This window comes from Eptatretus burgeri, chromosome 15, assembly GCF_056783735.1.
Source record: "Eptatretus burgeri isolate ZD-2024b chromosome 15, Ebu_testis_v1, whole genome shotgun sequence".
Lineage (NCBI taxonomy): Eukaryota > Metazoa > Chordata > Myxini > Myxiniformes > Myxinidae > Eptatretus > Eptatretus burgeri.
The window spans coordinates 21,996,397-22,018,093 of NC_140975.1; the positions used below are offsets into that span (position 1 = coordinate 21,996,397).

The following is a 21,697-nucleotide window of genomic DNA, read 5'->3' on the forward strand; positions in this document are numbered from 1 at the left end:
TCTGTTTCTGGTGTATGTTCCCCCTCCATCCCCTCCCTTACCTCAAATGGCCGCACTGCTGATACAGCACGTGATAAAGCTGAATGCCTAAACTCGGTGTTTGCAGCTAAATCTTGTGTCCTAAACCCATCACTATCTCTACCCACTTTACCCAGTCGCACCCAACTGTCCCTGGACTCTGTGTCCTTTTCTCCTGACAAGGTGGAGAGCTTGCTTTCAAACCTCGACTCAGATTCTGCAACCGGTCCGGACGGCATCAGCCCACGTGCCCTCAAAGCCTGCTCTTCTGCTCTTGCTCATCCTCTCTCTGTTCTATTCACCCTCTCATTTGCTCAAGGTAATCTGCCATCCGCTTGGAAATCAGCAAACATCACTGCCCCTGCATAAAAAAGGTGCAAAAACAGATCCCTGCAACTACAGACCAATCAGCCTTCTCCCAATCATCAGCATGGTTATGGAATCCATCATCGCTTCAGACATGAAATCCTTCCTCTTCTCCAATGGCTTGATTTCCGGTCATCAATTTGGTTTCAGATCAGGTCACTCTATCCTGGATATGCTGCTTCTGCTCTCTCATCAATGGATGGAGGTCCTCAATGCCAGACAGGAAATCCGAGCCGTTGCCCTGGACATATCACATGCTTTTGACACAGTCTGGCACCCTGTCGTGCTCACCAAACTCTCTTCCTATGGTATCCAAGGCCATCTCCATCATGGCTCGCAGACTTCCTCTCCTGTCGCAGTCAACGTGTGGCCCTAAATGGAGTTCTTTCATCCCCTCTTCCTGTCCAGGCTGGAGTTCCTCAAGGTAGCGTTCTGGGCCCTGTTCTTTTTCTGGTTTTCATCAATGATCTCTCCGACTCTCTGGAAAATCCTCTATTTCTCTTTGCCGACGACTGCACCCTCTGCCGTACCATCTGTCATCCCTCAGACCAGCAAGAAGCAGCTTCTTTGCTCACTGCTGATCTGGATAAAATCACAAACTGGTCCAACATGTGGAACATGTCTTTCAATCCGGACAAATCTCACACACTGACTATTTCTCTTCGAAAGGACGGTTTAGAAAACCCTCCCATCCACTATCTCAACAATCCTCTGGAAGAAGTCTTTTCTTTCAAGCTTCTGGATCTCACTATCTGCCATGACCTTTCCTGGGAAAGTCACATTTCCAACCTTGCCTCAAAAGCCAGTCGCTGACTGGGAATCCTCCGTCATGCAAAGTCCTTCCTTGGCCCTCTTGAGCTCCTGACCACTTACAAAGCTTTTGTCCGTAGCCTGATGGAGTACTGCTCTCCCCTCTGGGCTGGTGCTCCTGCCTCCCACATTTCTCCGCTTCACGCTGTCGAAACCAGGGCATTTAAGATCATCGGCATCTCCCGCAATGAAGCTGAGTCTTTGGGCCTCTCACTCAATCACCACAGGTTGGTCGGTGGTCTTTCTGTCTTCTACCAACTCCTCTCCAGCCTTGCCCCCCTGCTCTCTCTGATTTGTCCCCACCACATTTCCACAGGGCACTCAAGGTCCGCCAACAACCCCCTTTTCTTAAAACTACCAAAATCACGAATCACTGCTCCTCTTCACTCTTTCATTCCTCTTTTTCACCGCCCTTGGAATAAACTCCCTCACTCTATTCTTTCCCATTCTTCCCTCCAGGCTTTCAAAACAGCTGTTCACCACCACCTCTTATCATTCCCCATCCAAATCCTCGATCTTTTCTACCCCTGATAATCCACCCAAGCCCACTTCCTTCAATTCCCCTGCTTTCCTTCCTGAAAGTCCCTGTAATGTCCATTTTCTCTTCCCCATGTTCCCCATCCCATCCCCATCCCTCTCCCTTCCACAGATCTCCTAATGTGTCTGTTCCCCACTGTTTTGTCCCTCACACTCCCGCCCCTCTTGTCTCATGCCCCCTTGCTGTGCGTTGTGTGTTAGCTCTCATATGAGCCTCGACCAAGGTATACAAAAAAAAAAGACAAGTTATGACAAAACAAGGTGGATGAGTAGCTTCAGTGACAAGAACAAGTGGATTAGCTATTGTTTCGGATCCAGTCTATCAGTGGGATACAAAACGTGAACTGTTCCACCTGACAGAGGAATGCGCTCTACCGAGTGCCGTTCTACTTTGTGCTGTTATACGTTGTGCTGTTTTGCCTAGTGTCGCTCTGAGTGATTTTTCATTTGTCTGTTTGTTTGTCTGTCTGTCTGTCTGTCTGTCTGTCTGTCTGTCTGTCTGTCTGTCTGTCTGTGTGCAGGATATCTGAAAAAGTTGTGGACGGATTCAGACGAAACTTGGTGGACACGTTGGGTGTGAGACAAGGAAGAATTGATACAATTTTGGTGACGATCCGGATCCGATAATTTTTATGCGATTCTTCACCATTGAGAGATTTGCCTAAACTAATATATATCATGATATCTCAAAAAGTTGCTGACGGATTTGGATAAAACTCAGTGGACATGTTTGGTGTGCGACCATGATAAATTGATTCTATTTTGGTGAAGATCCGAATCTGGATATGGATACGATAATTATTTCATTTTTAAAGTGATTCTTCACTATTGAGAGATGAGCTTGGTGTTGGCTTTGCGGTTAGGGTGGTGGCTTTAGAACCGAGGGTCCTGAGTTTGAGCCCGTTGGCCGCTGAAATAACACCAGGGGGTTGACTCAGCCTGTCATCCTTCCGAGGTCGGTGAAATGAGCACGATTTTGTGAAATGAACACGATGGGAGCTATTGAGAGATAGGGCCAAAAACGATATAGTACTGTTTAGCATAATATTTAAAAAATGTATTGGGCCCGATATGTTCTCATGGATAAGGCATAACGTGGCGGAGGTATGCGTCTACCGAGTGCTCTTCTAGTTAACATGCTGTTTTAACGTACCCCATTTTGTTCAATCCTTTACTGACCCTTCACCCCCCCCCCCCCCCGCTGCACAAATCCCACTACCGAATGCAAGTCGAGAACTCCTCACCTCACGCTTACCTCCCCTTCCCCACTCCCCCACCTGCCCCTCTTCCTCATCCTCCTCACTCCCACTAGCCTCCCCCCTCCTGAATAGCGACGTTTGGTGAGGCATCGCTCTCCAAATCCCCCCCCTTTGCTCCACCCTTCCTTACCCACCCCTAGCTCCCCAACCCCTCCTCCCTCCACTCCCCTCCGTCCTCTCCCCCCCCTCCGTCCTCTCCCCCCCTCCCTCTTTCTGAAACATTAATATTCCCATCAGCAAAGCAACCGGTTGTATTTGCCAGTTATAAATAATGGATGACATTGTCTGGTGTAACGCATTGTCTGTGAAGTACCAGGACGGCAGTTTATAGTCGACGGCGTCACGTCGGGGATATAATTCAAACGTCAGTCTGCAGACATGTAGAAGACAGGTCCAAAGATGAAATGTAGACTAGATAGCCAGCTTTATGGCTCCGTGACTCCCGAACGACAGGGATCTCAGAATCGCGTTTTGGATCAAATCCTAGAGACCACCAAGACCTTTTATTTAGACCCTGCGGCTCCAACAACACGAGGGATTCCTTTTAATCTTCCTCGTACGTTCAACTGCCACGTGCCGTGAACCGGTCGGGAGAAGCGGTGGGGGTGGGTTTCCTGCCTCAAGCACCCCTCTCCACCCCCCACCATCTCTCACCTCGTACCTGGAAAGCATCAAGCAGTCTCGGTGGACTTGCAGACAGCGAGCGGGATTGTCTCAGCTTGCGTTTGGGGGCCACGTTGGTGATGCCAATACATAAATTACACGCAGCGAGTCCAGGTACAGCACACTCCGTGAAGATAATTTATTTTGTGTTTGCAGAAATACGATTTCCTCCTCTCCGATGGGGACTGCACGAGGAACGACGCAAGTTCCTACATGAGGGTTGCACAGTGAACAGCCCACGATCCCTTTTGTAACCCGGTGGCATGAGTTTGACTTTAAAATTCCAGGCGGTACTAATTTTCAGTACTAGAATTCTAAAATTTTCCTAAAATTCCAGGCGGTACCAGGCGGTACGACTGTACTAATTCAAACCACAATGGTCGGTAATTCGAATCCCGGCGGACAAACAACCATAGGGTGGGAACAATAGCACAGGCTTTGATGGGTCTAGCGGCCGAGTCCTCCTTTGTCGCCAGACACAGAGTGGGTATTGTTTTCAAAACCTCCTAAGCCAAACACAAACTGGGCATCCTTCATTGATCCAAGTGACTCACAGTCTACAAAGTCTTTGTCTGTAGGTCAATGGAGTACTGCCCTCCATGATGGGCTGGTGCTTCAGCATCACATGTGTCTCTCCTGGATTCTGTGGAATCTATAAAGCTCTCAAAATTATTGCAATCTCCCACGGAAAGGCCAAAATACAAGTTCTGTTGCTCTCACATCACTGGCGGGTCGGTGATCTCTCTGCTAATTGATGCCTCTTCTCTTATGCCTCAGCCCTCCCACCCTCCCCAACAGCAGCCATGATCATTCTTGGGCAAACCACACTTTCAAGTCGACCTCCAAAGCCAATTGCCGACTGGGCAACTTCTGTCGTACAAAGTCCCTTCTTGGCACTCCTGAACTCCTATCCACCCACAAAACTTTCATCCACAGCTTAATGGAGTACTGCTCTCCCCTCTGGGCTGGTGCCCCTGCCTCACACCTTGCTCAGCCTGACGCCATGCGTGGGAACCAGCGCTTCCAGATTATTGAAATCTCTCGTGATGGAGCTGAGACTATGGGCTTATCACTTTCACATTGCGGACAGATCGCTCGTCTCTCCATGTTCTACCACCTCCTTTCTGGTCTTGCACCCTTTGCTCTTGCTGCGCTGAGTTTTCTGCAGGGCGCACGCGGTCCACCAGCAACCCCTTTCTCGTGAAACCGTTGACGCACACCCATTAGTACAAGTCTCCGGATATTTTGAACCTCAACACTGCTGTTGATGCGTTCATCCCTCTTTCTGCTGTTCCTTCTGTTCTGTTATGCCCTGATCCGTTCTATGTTCTAGCTATTCCACGAGCCTTGACTTTGTACACAAAAAACTCGGATGCACCTGTTCTTCCATTACCCCCTCCTGGTTAACTCTCACATGTTCAATCACACTACTTAAGTTGCTAATTTATTAATCTACATGAGCTTTTCTCCCACCTCAGTTTAACGAGTGTATAACTATCATGACAGACCTGTTTATATGGTTAGTGAGAAGGTTACGGGCTGGGGTTACAGGTAAAAACCCCCCAACCGTGAAGGTGATTCAGGAAGGTGTGAGATTTCATCATACACAACGAGTAAGAATCTACCCCCACCCCCTCCCCCCCAACTTTTATAAAGTTTTCAACGGCATCATGAGATATTTGGATTCGGGCAACGACGTAGCAAAGGATAACTCGGCCAAGTTTCCCTGGCTCACGGCCATTACTCGATGGTTGAGGGGAGAAACTTTTTGACTGTCTACTTGTTTAATGTATTTATTCGTTTTGCAGCCTGTGGCTGCTGGCTGCATCATTTTCTGGGGGCATGGTTGTGCCGCTGATGCAGTGCCCTTGTTGCCACTAAGCTTGTACTCTTTTTGCCGACTTCGGAAGGATGACGGGCTGAGTCAACCCACCTGGTGTTAATTAAACGATGAAAACAGAGGCTAAAACTCTGAAGCCAGCCACCTTAACCGTTAAGCCAACACCATGCTTGACCGTCCGCTGTCGATGCGCTTTCGCGAACTTCCAGCAATCTGCATTGATTGTAAATTATATTTTTCAGACACAGTTTGTTTAATTTCTGAGGTTATAAAATTCTTCCAACTGCTGCACACTCTGATCTGACGTATGCTAATTTTTTTATGATTTTTTTTTTTTTTAATACATGGTCTCGGCTCGGAGAAGAGCTTGTCCATGATTCACACCCATACACATTGCAACTGGCTGAGAATACCAGTGTATTTTGTACAATTTTAAACCACAAATCCAAGTACAACTTGCACGATTACAAACCACAACTGCAACGCAATTCGGTGGAGCACATCTCTCTGCCAGGCTGAACGGTTTCCGTTTTGTATCCCACTGATAGGCCGGATCTGGATTTGTACCTGAACCAAAATCGAATTAACTCGTTCTTGTCACCCAACCAACTCGTCCACCAAGTTTTGTCAGAATCCATCCACAACTTTTTTGAGATGTTGTGATACATATCATTTTTGGCCCCATCTCTCAATGGTGAAGAATCACTTTTAAAATTAAATAATTCTCGTATCCGGATCTGGGTTCAGATCTTCACCAAAAATCGAATCCATTTGTCCTTGCCACACACCGGACGTGTCCACCAAGTTTTGTCCGAATCCGTCTGCAACTTTTTCAGATATCCTGCTCACAGCCAAACAAACAGACAGGGGTGAAAACATAACCTGTGTCCATCACAGTTGGTGGGGATAATAAGAGAGGAGTTAACACTGCACAACAAATCAGGGGTGTTTTAGTCATTCATGAATGGCCCTTCCTGGGAAGGCAGTGCAGGCAGGATATACTTTCGTAATGGAATTGTACATGTGCTGAAAAATAATGTGGGTGGAGGTGGACCGGAATTGAATTGGGTGATCTGTAGGTATTGTGCTATCCAGGTGTGTTGAGATATTGATTACCTTGAGTCATGGATGTTATCAAGCATCAACACTTCCGAGGCTGTACGCATTCGAACCACATATAACTGCCCCTCCACCCACTCCAAAGATTTTAACTTTTCCATATGTTGTGTATTGATGTCCCATCTGTGATGTACCTCTTTGCCTCTGCTCTCCCCTCCCACTGTTCAATGAGTGGATGTGCCAAGGACCGAGTTGATGGGGTTGCCTTACAAGAAACCACACCACAGGAGGCCCATCAAACCCTACACTTGTGTTTTGCTAACTTGTGCTTGTTTCTCCCTGCTCTTTACTCTTTTAAACGCTGAGTGTCTAGCAATGAAGCAGGACGTACCATATTTAGAGTCTTTCGTAGGACTCTGCTGAGGGTCAGGTTTGACCCCATCAACCATTGTGCCACCAAGTCTGGGTTGGTGACGTGGAGGGTGAATATGCTCGTGCATTGGGTGATTGGGTTGTGGATTAGATGAGTGAATGTGGCACATGCACGTTGGACTCATTAGCCTCCTCCTGTGTCGAGATTTCTTGCACCAAATGTACACTCCTACCCCATTCTGCAAGACAGTGCCTTGACACCATTATATTCATATTGCTCTCATTTGTGGCCAACTGCTCGTATGGTACGTGCGCAGCAAGCAAATATACTTTGTTCACCAAGAACAAAGTTTCTTTGCTGCGCACGCGTCCGTGCACCAAGAGACAAAACAAACGTCCCCACGGGTCGCGCAGTTGAGAAAAGCCAGATGTTCAGAAGCCTGGTGTCATGATTCTTCGGGTGCTGAGTTTTTCTCCTGGAAAATGAAACCACACGGATGACGTAGTCTTCTAAAATAACCAAACTTCAAGTTCCGATTTGGGATTGAGAGTCAATCCCAAAATGTGCGGCTCCCATCCCCTTGGATGGTCGATAACGGCTCTTGTTTCCTTTAGGGGGCGGGTTTAGCAAAGACCCTCTGGGTGGTGCTTATACATCACCCTTTGTGACGTAGAGAACTTCTATAGTTACTTTTACAGGTTCGAAGGAGATGAATCCACACCATTGTTGCTGTGCGAAATGGTGTTAAGTGGTAATCTGTCCCGTTGCTGTATTTGGCGTTGAACGGAGACATGCATATATTGGTGGCTTTAAGGCTCATCGCAGTGCAGTTGATCATTGTGCAGGTCGGGTCTTTGATCGAGCGCGCTGAAGTTCATCAAATTGTTTGTGTGGATAAGGCCTGCTACGCTCTGTACGCTCATCGACTCAACTTCATGGATGCTCGGAGAATGTGTCAGCGTGCCGGTGGAGCTCTAACCACCATGAGATCACTCGCTGAAGCTAAGATCTTGCAGGAAGTCATTGCCGCATCCGAAGAGGGTCATGCTCCGGTGGATCACGGTATGAAACTTTGGATGGGACTTCGGCGTAACCGGAGGCAATGCTACGATGCTTCCAAGCCCCTTCGCGGATTCCACTGGCTCACGGGTGATCATGATAGCTCCTTCTCGGTTTGGCTCAAGGAGCCTGCGGTAACGTGCGCAGTAGACCGATGCGTTGTCATTACCTATCACCCGGCAAGCCTGAAATCTCATGGGACTTTGGTTTTAAAGTGGCAAGAAGGAAACTGTTACATCCGTACCGAGTTCATCTGCAAGTTTTCTCCTCTGGGATTGTGTCCAGCTCCTCACTATGCCAATCAGACCAAGGTGATGTACAGAACTCCTTATGGGTTCTCTGATAGACCCTTGGATCTTGCTCCTGAGGGAAGCATGGCCACAACAACGTGTGATGCCTCAGGCAGGAAAATAAGCGCACGCTGTAAGAGAAAGCCTGATGGAAAGACCTTTGGTTGGACTCCGGAGCTTTGCAAGCCTGGTTCAGCTCCAGGAGCCTGCATAAGCAACAATGGGCAATGCGAGAATCTCTGCTTATTGAGTGGAGGATCTCCAGGCAGGCTGGTGAGCTGCGCTTGCAGGGAAGGTTATCAACTTGCACCAGATGGCCGCTCGTGCTTGGACATCGACGAGTGTGCTCACGCGGAGACACCCTGTCCGCAGGTGTGCATTAACACTGAAGGAAGTTTCCATTGTGAGTGTGCACCTGGGTACGAGGAGACGGACGGGGGCAAGGGGTGTGTGGACTCGGATGAGTGCGAGAGCTTTCCGTGTGAACAGCTGTGCAGAAACTTTCCTGGTTCCTTCTCATGTCACTGTGCAGAGGGCTTTGAGCTGCTGCGAGATGAGCGAGGCTGTAGACGCGTGCGCAATGATGGATGCCAGCAAGCTTCATGCCAACATCGTTGCCAACACACAGCACTTGCGCGTGTCCAATGCTTCTGCCATGCGGGCTTTGTGCTCGAGGGTAATGGTGTGAACTGCAGCGACGTGGATGAATGTGAGATGATGAGACCATGTTTGCATCGCTGCAACAATCTCCCTGGAGAGTTCTATTGCTCATGTTTTGATGGGTATCACCTGGCCAATGACAGGTCCACGTGTCTCCTTAACAAGGCATTTACCACTGAGGTCTCGACTGGAGAAACCGCTGATCAGGAGATGATGTCCACGGAGGCTACAGTATCAGTGTGGAGATTGGTGATGAATGGTGGCTCCACCAATATCACCTCTACTTCTATAACTTTGAGCTCTTCCACACCAATGAGTTTTACTCAGGTGTTTCACCAGAGGACCCAGAGTGTGTCCGTTCGAATAAAACAAGGGGAGAGATCAGATTTAAATGTGAGGCAGAAAAGGGGAGCGGACCGCGTTCTGCTAGCAGTAATGGCAGCCAGTGTGCTCATCATTTTGATCGCCATAATTTCCTGTCTCGTATCTTACCATCAAGTAGAAGAACAAGAAAGAAAGAATAAAGCACGGCGCCGTGAATTACGCCTCAAGAATCCCTCAGATGTAGGGACTTCAGTCGATGGTACTGAGCAAAGACTTTCTTTGACATCATCCCCAGGAACTTGCTCGATAGTCATGGATGAGTCCGCAATGAGCTTAAATGGAACTTCGCACTGTGCTAGCTCACAGCAAGATGGCCGAAGCTTTGACAGTGATGTCATAGATGTCCAAAGGAGTCTTTAAAATAAATGGCAAGACAAAGTGAGCTAAATTTTGCCATATTTGTACCACTGTGACTCCAGGGACAATGAATTGTCGAAGTTTATAAACTATGATGCATAGAACTGCACGATCTGTCAAGTCATTGGTTCGATTTCTGGAGGAATCGTCTTCACTAAAGTTCAGGATGGCACAGTGTGTGGTGTGTGTGTGTGTGTGTGTGTGTGTGTGTGTGTGTGTGTGTGTGTGTGTGTGTGTGTGTGTGTATACATTAATGATCCCATATGATCTATCACACAGAGTAGGTCTTCAGGGGTATGTGCACTGGTACAAGCCATTGAGAAAATGTTCCTTGTAGTCGAAGATGGCTGTTCACGTGTAACTTGCAAACCGCCTGGTGAATTTGTTTATAGTGCAGAAGCTGCTGTGCAAACAGTAACCCCACTATGAGATAGCAAGCAGGTGAAGGAATGTCTCAGACGAGACCACTTGCTACTTGCAGTTCAGGTAGGAATTTGGAATTTGTTCATGGTTCCGCGATGGTTTGCTTCCTCTTCAAAATGGGATCTTTAATGTCCACCAACTATTGCTGGCAGTTGTACGTCCACCCAAGGACGGCACACACTGATGCCTCACCCTGTATGCAAAACTCGGATGATATTATAGCTGGGTCTCAATTCCAACCCAGGCTCGACAACTTAGATGCCGGTGCATACCTAAAGGCTATCTTTCCTTACCTTACCTTACCATTCAATGTAAAATCAAAAAGTGAAATCTCGTTTTCTTTCACGAACAATGTTAGTAACTGCATAAAGTGGAGGGGAGGCTGGGATTGGGGTGCATTGAGGCATCTCATCCAGCAGTTATTTTTGGCTGCTGATGCCGAGTGTAAATGTTTCCTTAATGATATTACGTGCTCACACATTGTCACTTACCACTTGTTGCCACTGAATATCATCAGCCAAGAACAGCTTCAAGAGAGGATCTCCCATTGCCCCCCATTTTCTGCTACTGATTATTTTAAAATCTTTAACACAAGATACCCCTTGTTCAAGATGAAATTGTAGCTAGGTGGTTGCAGTCTACATGTTAACAAGCTATGATGTGTTGTTTTCAATGAATGTTCACCTGATAAGATTGCCTACCTAGAAACTTCCAGGATATAAGTTGGTTTTACAGGGCTGTTCTTCTCATTCTCTCAAGCATTGGATTGGTGAAGTATTTGTACATTCCACGGATGCAGCTACTCGTACTGCACATCTTGAAGTTGTGATGACGTAGTTTATTTCAGGAATTCTGCTAAAATAGGTTTTTGTATCATTGGATGGGTGATGCAGTAGCGTGGTTGTGATTTGAAAGCATAAGACATGATTATAGGTGTCAGGTTTTGAGGGATGGTTATCTGCCTGGAATGGATAATGTCACTTTCGTCAGGTGGTCAAATCATCCTCCGTATTTAGAACTCGATTCAGTAAATGTAAAAATCGATGAAAGCATGAATTTTGTATGAATTACTTGATTTTCTGCACATTAAAAAGTTGTGACATAAATTTGAAAGATTATTAACTTGCTCTGCTTCTCTTTGTACTTTGTTTTAAAGTTTTTTATTAAACATACTCTATTTGTTTGTACTTGTTTTAATCAAAATAAAAAAAAGGATTTTCACTTGTTCTCATGGAATATATTTAGGCCTTGCTTCCCACACTCCATTCTTCTTTCCCTTACACTTCTCATTTTATCAGGACATTTACAACACAAAATGCATTCCCATGTCTTATTCACTTAAAATTCTAATAGACATGGACTTGAGGTTTACAATATGTCTGTTGTTATAAATACACAATTTGGATACAACTAAGCAGCCAATTTACCCTTTAACTCCCAAGAGTATGTATAATATATATATATATATATATATATATATATATATATATATATACATATTGTTGCGAATTCGCGCCCGCCGGCATGCGATGGGCCGCTCGACTCGAATGGCGGCAGCCTCACCCACCGGAACGGACAATTCTGTCGTGACCCTCTCGGAACAACGCCAGAAGCTAGTCACGGGTGGGGGTTTAACGCCACCACGACCGTGCCAATTGCCCACCCATGCAGGATAGGGTTGCTCGCCAAATTCGATCAACCGAAGTACCTGCGCGGATGGTCGACCGGGCGATCGTACCTCGCCGCAGGCCGACTCCAGACACGAACCGCTTAAGCGCTCCGTTCCGTGTTCTCGGGATAACCAAGCGGTGTTATCGTCGGCCTCGACGGTTCCGATTAATTATCGGACGTATTAAACCCACGACGAACCCTTTACGTGAAGCAGGATGGAGGGTCAATAAAGAAAAGACGAAGCGAAACGGGAAAATGGTTCACACAATGCACATTTATTACGCGACACACGGAAAGAACACATATACAGCCAAACAGTCAAAATGCACCTATAGCAGTAAAACAAAAGAAACAATGATGCAGAGTTACTACCGACTACGCGCACACATGGCAACACTTATACAGTTCTGCTTTACAGACGGCGCCAACACACATTTACTCAAAAGCAAAGGAAATAAGCCACCCTCATAGACAAGGGGGCAGACGGGCCTGTAGGCCAATATGTGCGTGGGACCTGAAGGCGCGGCCAGGTCCGCGAGACCGGGTGGGTCCTACCCGCGTCCTCGTGACACGTTGGCGGATGAGCCACAGATATGGCCGCGTGGCTGTGCCCCGACTCCGTGCTCCTTCGCGGGTTTCGTTGGCACGACGTTTGGAGTGGGGTGTGAACGGGGCCCCCTTTGTTGCACTATCTCAGCGCGGGGGAAAAGGGGAAATTGTTGATGCCCTGGGGGAGGGAGAATGGCTGGCTGGCTTGGGTCCCGCGACGAGCGATCTCCCACCGTGACCTCGTCGCCGACCGCCGTCCTTCTCGCCTCGGACCCGTGCTCCTTGGCCTCTTCCCACAACTCTCCTCAGCCGACTGCAGAACCCAACTCGATGCCTTCGCCACCCGACTCCACTCTCTGCCACACTCTGCCACACTCTGCCGCTGCCACACTCTGCTCTCCAACCAAAAACTGACTCTTCCACCAAAACTGACTCTGCCATGATTCGCCTGGTGCTCGCCATTTTATAGGCCGGCAGGGGAAACAAATATGCAAATTTCCGGATCAGAATTACCTCGGGGGCGGAGCCACGCTCTCCAATTGGATGGAGGAAAAGTGGGCGTGAACCTCCCCTGATCCTAGAATTTGCATATATGGATTTCACACAGACGCGCCTGGAGGCGGGGCCAAGCCGCTCCGCGCTTGCTGATTGGACGGATCAGAAGTGGGCGTGCAGCATTCTTGATCCGAATTCTCCCTCGGAAAGGCCGCTATTTGCACTCGCGCATCGGTGCGTATCTTGAACGAGCCCAAGACAGCCCGACGCTCAGTGTTCACAGGTGGTGTGGGAATGGCTGTAGAAGGAGAGAGGTGAGGGTGGTGGAGGGTTTATCGGTGGTGGTTTGATGGTTATGGCGGTTGAGACGTGGTTGGTTCAAAATAAAGATAGAACAAAAAAACGGCCATCTCAAAGCGTCGCAGCCTGAATGAATCACATAAATTCCCTCTAAACAACGGGTTTGGGGCTAACTACACATGTACTTTCAGAGATATCTCACCTACGGGCCCTTCATGGTGTTTTGCGAATTTCCACAGCCGTAACACGACCCCTCCCCTTTTTACAGACTCGTCCCGAGTCGTCAAATTCTCATGTGCCATCATGTGTAGTTCTCCCCTCGTACGTTTTACCTTCGGATCCCTGAGTGCGACAATCATGGTATTCGTGTCCCCAAAATAAATAACCTGAGGGCTGAGTAACTAACTAAACAAACCCACTCACACAAACGACTTAAATAAAATTGCCGGCGCTAAGACAGGCATGCCGGGGGCGCACTCATATGTACAGTACATCTTAACCTTAGCTTACAAATTTTACACTAAACCATGGCCCAGGATCAATGGACTCTGCAGGAAAAAGAAGAAGTCAACAGTCAACGGTGAACCAGCGCACGGGCCGCCACTGCAGGCCCGTGTTGTAGCTGCCAACAGGACAGTCCTTGTGGCTTGCCGATGATGTTGGCGCACATGGCAATGAACAAGGGGGCCAAATCAGAATTGAACGGGGCAAAATGACGAGGGCAGTAGGCATGGCATGGCAAAGGCAGCAGGCAAACACAGCCTGCAGAACAGGGCCGCTACAGGTGAACACAGCCGGCGGACGATCCGACCGGCACAGGCCTTGAAGCACAGCAGCTGCAGACGATCCGGCCAGCACAGGCCTTGCAGCAAAACAACAGCTGCCGATGAAGTTGGCCGGCCTTTACCTTGCAGTGCAGTTTGATGGAGGGAGTGCGGTAGTGCTGGCCACTCAGAAGGCGGGCTCGGACCTGCCAACTGTCTCCCTCCCACCTATCGCCCTTGCCTGTCACTGTCGAAACCCACTCCCTTAGTTTGTAAACCCCAATTTAGCCCCAACTTTTTTTTTGTTGTTTTTATTTTTACTTCCCCACTATAAATCGTCCCCTAACCCCCTTTACTGTCCTTGATCGGCTAACCTATCTCGTCACCTAGCCTACTCCCAACCCCTACGTTCCCTTCCCTGAGGGGAACAAGGGAGAGCTAGCGTCCTGTGTCGAGGCCCAACGAAGCCTCAGGATGGCCTCCCCAGATTTCAGCGATCTAACCCAAAGTGGGTCCAGCGGCCCACAACGAGAGTGAAGGGATGGATGGTGCGGAGGGGTACATCTCCTAATCTACCCTAATCATTATCTCTAAAACTACCCCGGGGTTTTCAACAAGCGCCTCGCGCATAAACTATTGGTTCTAACAACCCAGATTCCCGTCGCCTGTGTTGGTGTCCTCATAATTTTCTTCCCGTGCCCTCACACGGTCTCATGGCTGAGAAGCGTGGCTCACCTTGGCAGGCACTACCCTCTGCCGATTCTCTAGCTATGGCACCCCTGGGCACTACACTGCCTCCAAGCCTACCAGCTCCCTAAACACCGGGGAGTGCCCCCCATGGCAACTCCCTTGAAACGCTCACGTGGCAGGCTGGCTTCCCAGGCCCCTTTCCGAGGGTCACCCGTGCCCATAACACTGACCACGTGGCTAACGGTGCCCCGGGCCCCCGCATCATGTGGGCGCACCCGTGCCCACTACGCTATCCCGGCCCCCCATGGGCCCTTGGCCTACCACGGCCGACTCGCCCGGTGCCCGGTGTACCCACTCAGCGATACTCACCTTTCACAGCCACGCTCCCAGCCCGTCAACAGGGCTCCTGCACCCCTCCAAACGGGTATCGAGCCTACACTCCCACCAACAGCAAAACAACCTCCATTTTTCAATTTCGCTAACCCACTAACTCACTCTACACTGACCCCGAGGTCCCTTGGGCGGGAATCACTCCTCCCCCCAATCACTCATCGCACCATGCATTCCACATTCGCTCCATTCACACAGACCCGCTGGCCTCACTCACTCAACATGTTTCCATGCATTCCACTCCATCGCTGATCTCTGCTATTCTGCTCACTAAATCCCCTGACTACCTGTGTTCCCACATCACCTCTTAAACTACAGCACATTCCTTTTAACACTATATAGCTAAGCTACGTCCCCTCTACACATCCACAGTCTGTCACTGTCTCCAAAATCCTGAATTCGCAGGGGGGGGGGATTTCCATCCCTCCCAACTGGGCTCGTGATCTCGTTGCAAGGCTCTGTGAGCCTTGCACCTCTGTGGGAGCGGCTGTTCCTACACCGTCTCCTCCGGCAAGACATGTCCATGAGGGCGTAAGGTCGCCCTTGTAAGGTCTCAGGCGGCCCGCGTGGACTATCCGGGGAAGGGCCCGTGGTCCCATTTTAATTTTTAGGACCACGTCACTGATTTGCGCCAGGACAACCCCCGGGCCCTGCCAAGGTGAGGTGAGCTTCGGGCATCTGCCCTTCCTCCGCTGGGGTTAAAGAACCAAATCTTCGCCCCCGGTGGGTATTTGCTCACCTGGCTCCGGTGGTCGTACCTGCGCTTCATCTTTATGCCCGCCTGTTGGAGCTGGTGTCGTGCGAAGGCATGGACCTTCTCCATGCCTTCCTCCAACCGACGGGCATAGCCCTCCCCCGGGGACTTATCAAGCCGCTCAGGCGTCGGACCGCACAATAAATCGACGGGGCTTCTCAGCTTCCGTCCATACATCAACAGCGCCAGACTACACGCGGTAGACCCGTGCTGGGACGCGCGATAGGCCATCAGGAGGTATGGGAGATGTTCGTCCCAGTCCTCCTGGTTCGCGGTGGTGAAGAGGGCCAATTGTTGGACCAGGGTCCTATTGAACCTCTCCACCATGCCGTCTGACTGTGGTCTCAGGGGCGTTGTTCGTGTCTTTCCAATTTCCAGGAGGCTGCACACCTCTTTTAGTAACTCGCTCTCAAAATTTCATCCCTGGTCCGTGTGCAGCTCCTGCAGAATCCCATACCGGCATGTAAATCCTTCTACGAAGGCCTTTGCCATGACACCTGCTTCCTGGTTAGCGAGGGCAAAGGCCTCCGGCCATTTGGAGAAATAGTCCATAATTACGAGGATGTACTTATTACCTTGGCGAGTGGGGGGCAGTGGTCCCAAAATGTCCATGGCCACTCGCTCAAGGGGGGCCCCAACCTGATGTAGTTGGAGTGGGGCCCTCATCCTCTGTGGCGGTCCCTTTTTCACAGTACAGGCGTCGCATGCTCGACACCAGTTCTGTACATCGCGCCCCATGTTAACCCAATAGAACTGCCGGCGGACCCGAGATTTTGTTTTGGTCCAGCCCAAATGGCCGCCGGCGTGGGTACCGTGCACCTGTTTCAAAATTTGGGTCTTAAACCCATCAGGGACTATCACCAGCCAAGAAGATTGTTCTGAAGGAATCTCCACCCACTTGCGATATAAGATGTTGTCCCTCATTACTAGGGTCCTTCAATGAGCCCAGTATGCTTTTGTTCACGCTCCGAGTGGGGCGATCTCCTCCCCACTGGGCCTCCTGTTTTCCTCGACCCATTTGTACACTGGACCTATTACGGGGTCTTCCCGCTGGGCCATGCTCCATGCCACTCCACAAAATTCCTCTCCCGCGGTTAGTGGCAAAGTTGGGCCTACCACCCGAGCCGCACGGAATGGCAGTTTCGGGGAGGCGTCCGCCAATTGGTCCCTCTCCTCATGTCTCGTGCAATATCTGCAGTTTTCTCCAAGACAAGGGCGTCGAGAGAGTGCATTGGCATTCCCATGAGCCTTACCGGCTCTATGGACCACACTGAAATCGTACTGCTGCAACTTTTCCAACCACCTTGCAATCTGGCCTTCCGGTTCCTTGAACCGTAAGAGCAATTGCAAGGAGGAATGGTCAGTTCAAACCAAAAATTTCCTCCCGTACAAGTACGGGTGGAAATGGCTCACCGCAGACAGCATAGCCAATAGTTCCTTGCGAGTTACGCAATAATTTCGTTCGGGCCTACTCATGGCCCGACTGTAATACGCGATCACTCTTTCCACGTCCCCACTGTGTCTGAGACAAGACTGCTCCCAATCCTTCCTGGCTTGCATCCGTGTCCAGGGTATACATCCCGTCATCGGTGGGGTACGCTAAAACAGGTGCGGATGTCAAACACCCCTTTAATTTGAGGAAGGCCTCCTGGCATTCCCCTGTCCAATTAAATCTCAACCCCTTCTCCGTCAACCGGTGAAGGGGCCTGGCTATCTCTGCAAAGTTTGCCACGAAGCGCCGGTGGTAGGAGCAAAGTCCCAAAAAGCCCCGTACCTGTTTGACAGTTGTAGGTACGGGCCACTCCTCTACTGCTGTAATTTTTCCGGGGTCGGTCTTCACCCCCTCGCGGCCTATCATGTGTCGGAGATAGGCCACCTCTGTCGCGAACAAAGTGCATTTTTCCGGGCTCAATTTTAGCCCTGCCTGCCTGAGGCGCCCAAACACCTGGTCCAAATTGGCTATCTCCTGGGTGAATGTTTTAGCGTGTACCAGGACATCATCCAGATACACCAGGCATGATTGCCATGGCATGCTGCCTAGCACACGCTCCATCAATCTCTCAAAGGTGGCGGGAGTGTTACACAAACCAAACGGCATCACAGTGAACTGATACAGTCCCTTCCCTGTGGAAAATGCCGTTTTCTCCTTCCCCGTCTTATCCATCTCCACCTGCCAATACCCACTCTTGAGGTCCAAGGTTGAGAACCATTTAGAGCCTGCAACGGCGTCGAGGGTATCGTCAATTCTTGGCAGGGGATAGGAGTCTTTGAGAGTCACGTTGTTCAGCTGGCGATAGTCCACGCAGAAATGCGTGGTCCCATCCTTCTTTTTGACCAGCACAGCCGGTGACATCCAAGGACTTCCTGAGGTCTCAATGACACTTGCATTGAGCATCTTTTCAACCTGTTCATCAGCCTCCTCTCTTTTGCTCCATGGGAGCCTTCGAGCAGGCTGACGGACAGGCCGGACGGACGGTTGGAGGACATCGGTGTGGATCTGATGTTGCACCAGGCCCATACGTCCAATATCCTCGGGTGACAAGGAGAAGATCCCCATGTGTCGGTCAACCAGCTTGTATAAGGCCTCCCGCTGGGCATCCTCCAAATCTACACTACTCCGATTTACAATCTCGCAAATGAGACCGGGCCAATTCCTCTTCAAGTCTGGAGACTCCCTCTGGGGCCGGTCCGGCTCGACGTTATCGTCCCTCAGCTCTGCGACCTCTTTTACTGGGGTGCAATCTGCCACCTTCGTGCCCTTCCTGATAGTGCGTGGTTCCGTGCTAACATTTATCACCCGAACGGGCACTATTGGCCCGTCGGTACTTACCAGGGTGTGGCCCACGACGAAACCCAGGGTTGATGGCCCTGCCGGTTGTTCCGCCACGCCGCAGGAGCCCTGCCACGTTGGGGGTGCTCGCCACCGGGCCGGGACCACCGCCTCGGCACCTGGGGGAATGACCATGGAGTCAGGAGCCTCCAGCTCCACCCTCTCATCTGTGCTCATGCCCCCTAACGGCAACTCCTCACCACCCATCTGCATGACCCCCCCGGCCCACGTCGATCTTACAACCACCGGCCGTTAGCACGTCCAACCCTATTAGACATGAGTCGCACACCTCTGCCACCCAAACCTCTATCTTGGTTTTCACAGTGCCCAATTTAAACGACACGAAACCATGTCCTATGATAGGGGCCGTTGCCCCGGTAGCTAGCTGCAAACTATGGTTTTGCAGACGGTGGATCTCATCCCAACCGTCTACACTCGAATCAAGGACCACAGGGCTGATGATCGTGGCGCTTGCTCCTGTGTCCACAACGGCGTCTACCCCTACGCCGGCAACTTTGCACCGAATTGTTAAGCTACCTTTGCCAATTTGGCCACAATTGATGACCTGTCGCAGTTCTGAGGGCTCTTCTCCGTCTGAGTCTGCCGAACACGGCCCTACATGTTCGGCACTTCCTAGTTTCCCGGGGACTGGTGGGGGGGTGATGGTTGGGCCTGGCTATCCCTATTGACCCGGGGCGGAGTTGGTGGTCTGGGGGCCGTGGCTCTTCTCTTCGCGGGGGCCTTTCCTTGCGCGGGGCGTTACACTCCTGCTGCAGGTGGTCCCTTGCGCCACAATTATAACACGTCATCTGGTAAGGTGTTTGCCTTCGGTATGCCGAATTATACCCCCCTCCGTTCCGAATTGGGGTACCCCCTGATGGCCCATCCCCCGCCCTTCCTGGGATGAATACCATCTAGTTTTGTAATTATTTAATGCCATGGCATGGAAGGACCTGTGAAACTGTTCTGTACACCTTAACATGGCACGAGTTTAGAAACATGGGAATTCTTCCGGATTCTTTGCAGTTAATTAGCCTAATCAACTCAGTAGATCATAACTAAATCAAAATCATTTCTCATTTTGAACAACTTCCACAGCTCTGTTGCTGAGCCCGCTGGGGAATCTTAGAGCTTTCATATGGCCCCCCAGTAGAAATTCATGACTGTGCCAGTGCCTGTAGGGCACTATTATTGACCTTTCGCCCCGGGTGCCACAAACCCAGACTACACCACTGTGTATACTTTACAGTGTACGAATAAGTTCATGTAGGCTGATACCCATGCATCATGTTCAATGTTCATGTGTGGTTGGGTGTAATTTGCAATACACGAGTGTGGTTAACGATTTATGATTCGTGTTCAGCTGTTGCGTAGTAATTTCAGTCAAAATGTGTATAAAAATCTGTTCAGGTATTAGTATATTATGACCAACACTTGCCCACCAACCCAATCCTGTTGGTGAGTGACGTCATTATAAGTGCGTGCGTGCGTGATTCCGAAGCCTACCGTACAGCATGCAGTATTGACCCTTAATGGGTGATTATACGAGACACAGAGGAAGTTTCTTCACAAGTATAGCTCCATTCAGAAGATTTCAAGATGGTCTCCATGGTTCAGTACAATTTGTGCAACTCTCAGCAAGTAGAAAACCAACGACCAAGGAGCAATTCATTTATTGCACGTGCTGGAGAGAGGGGGAGCTGGCTAAAAAAGAAAATTTAAATGTCGAAAAGGAAGGATGATAGAAGAGAGAAAAGAGGAAAGTGGGAAGGGAAGAGAAATGGGTTTGCTGAAGGAAAGGAAAGGAAAGGAAAGGGGAATCCATTGAGCATAAGGTGGGATTTGCATATTTAATAAATCGATGATGCCCACTGTAAGTGTTCGCATGAACAAAGAACAGATTTGCAGAATGTCTATGTGAAGGAAATACAAGCAGGAACCACAGACAAAGGAGACGATTTGGCCCATCATGCCTGTGCCCATACCCGACTACAAAGTACAGTAGGTAGTGCTAATTATCCAGTGCATGCAAGGCAGTGCATTTGACAATTCTACCGGCGCACAATGGTCAACTCTTTTCTAAGAGGTATGGTGAGAACTTGAATTCACAACCTCAATACAGATGAGACATTCGACTTATCATTCCCGTCTCAAAGACAAAGTGCTCTGAATTGCAGCGGCCCCTGCTGTCATTGCTGCAGCACAGTGGTTGTAGTAGATCTTACCTCCTCAATGATGGACTCCAGCTTAGAAGAGCTCTGATTAAACTTGTGGTTTAATCACACTGAGCTGTCCACATGAGGTTTGCATTGAGAATTTTAAACAAGGCCAACCAACTTATTTAAAGGTTTTCTTGTACAAGTAGAATAGACCCATCGACAGAAAGCATCTGCACCATTAATCTGGTGTGATTTGTAAGCAAGAGGAATCCGAAGACCTGCACACAAAAACCTGTAAGTTGGCAGGCATCGTTTCGACTTTGCATTCCTTGAAAATTTTCTCATCTGCTCCATCTTCTTTTGCTCGATCTACATCTACAAGTTCAGATCTGGACAGGATTTCTCAGTGTGGCAAATGCAATGTAGTTTTTGTAGAGCCTCTTGAAGGCTCTACAATTTCACCACTCAATAAAGTTAAACATACTTGGTATTAATGTAACATCACATCTATCTTGGAAATCTCACATTGCACAAATAGCTTAGTCTACCTCGAAGAAACTGAGAATCCTGTTCAGATGTCAAAGATTCTTCTCGTCTGAACATTTCCTCTGATTAATATAAAGGATCGATTTGTCCTTGTGCAGATTGCTGCTCTCACATCTCGGGAGGTTCGAGTTCGACATATTTGTCAGTAAAATCCAAAGCTATCTGACTCAGCACCTCTCCAAATGTGACCTCGAAACCCATCATGTTGCCATCATGTTGGATCTTTCCCTTTTCTATAGATATCAGATATTACTTCGGTTTCTGCTCCCAAGAACTGGCTGCTTGTATACCTCCGCCATAAACAAGACCACAAAATACTTGGCAAGCCGCTACGTCACGCGATCATTGTGTGGCCATAAGGAAACTCTACTGTGGGCCAAATGATGTTTGTTTCTTTACCATCACCGATAAACTCTGGAATTATTTACCTTATCATGTCTTTCTGAACAGT

The 21,697-nt window shown here is 49.3% G+C and overlaps 1 protein-coding gene and 1 long non-coding RNA gene across 2 annotated transcripts in view; both read left to right on the top strand.

Annotated features, from left to right (window-relative positions):
• The window catches only part of LOC147011713 (uncharacterized), a 128,084-nt gene that overhangs the window by 84,818 nt on the left and 21,569 nt on the right, over positions 1 to 21,697 (top strand). The window lies entirely within an intron of this gene.
• On the top strand, positions 7,011 to 11,317 carry LOC147011714 (thrombomodulin-like). The gene has a single exon (XM_085856962.1). The coding sequence runs from the start codon at positions 7,717 to 7,719 to the stop codon at positions 9,676 to 9,678; it is 1,962 nt and encodes a 653-aa protein (XP_085713088.1). The 5' UTR covers positions 7,011 to 7,716; the 3' UTR covers positions 9,679 to 11,317.

Coding starts and splice junctions, on each gene's coding strand:
- LOC147011714 (XM_085856962.1), top strand. CDS start 7,717: ATGCATATATTGGTGGCTTTAAGGCTCATCGCAGTGCAGTTGATCATT.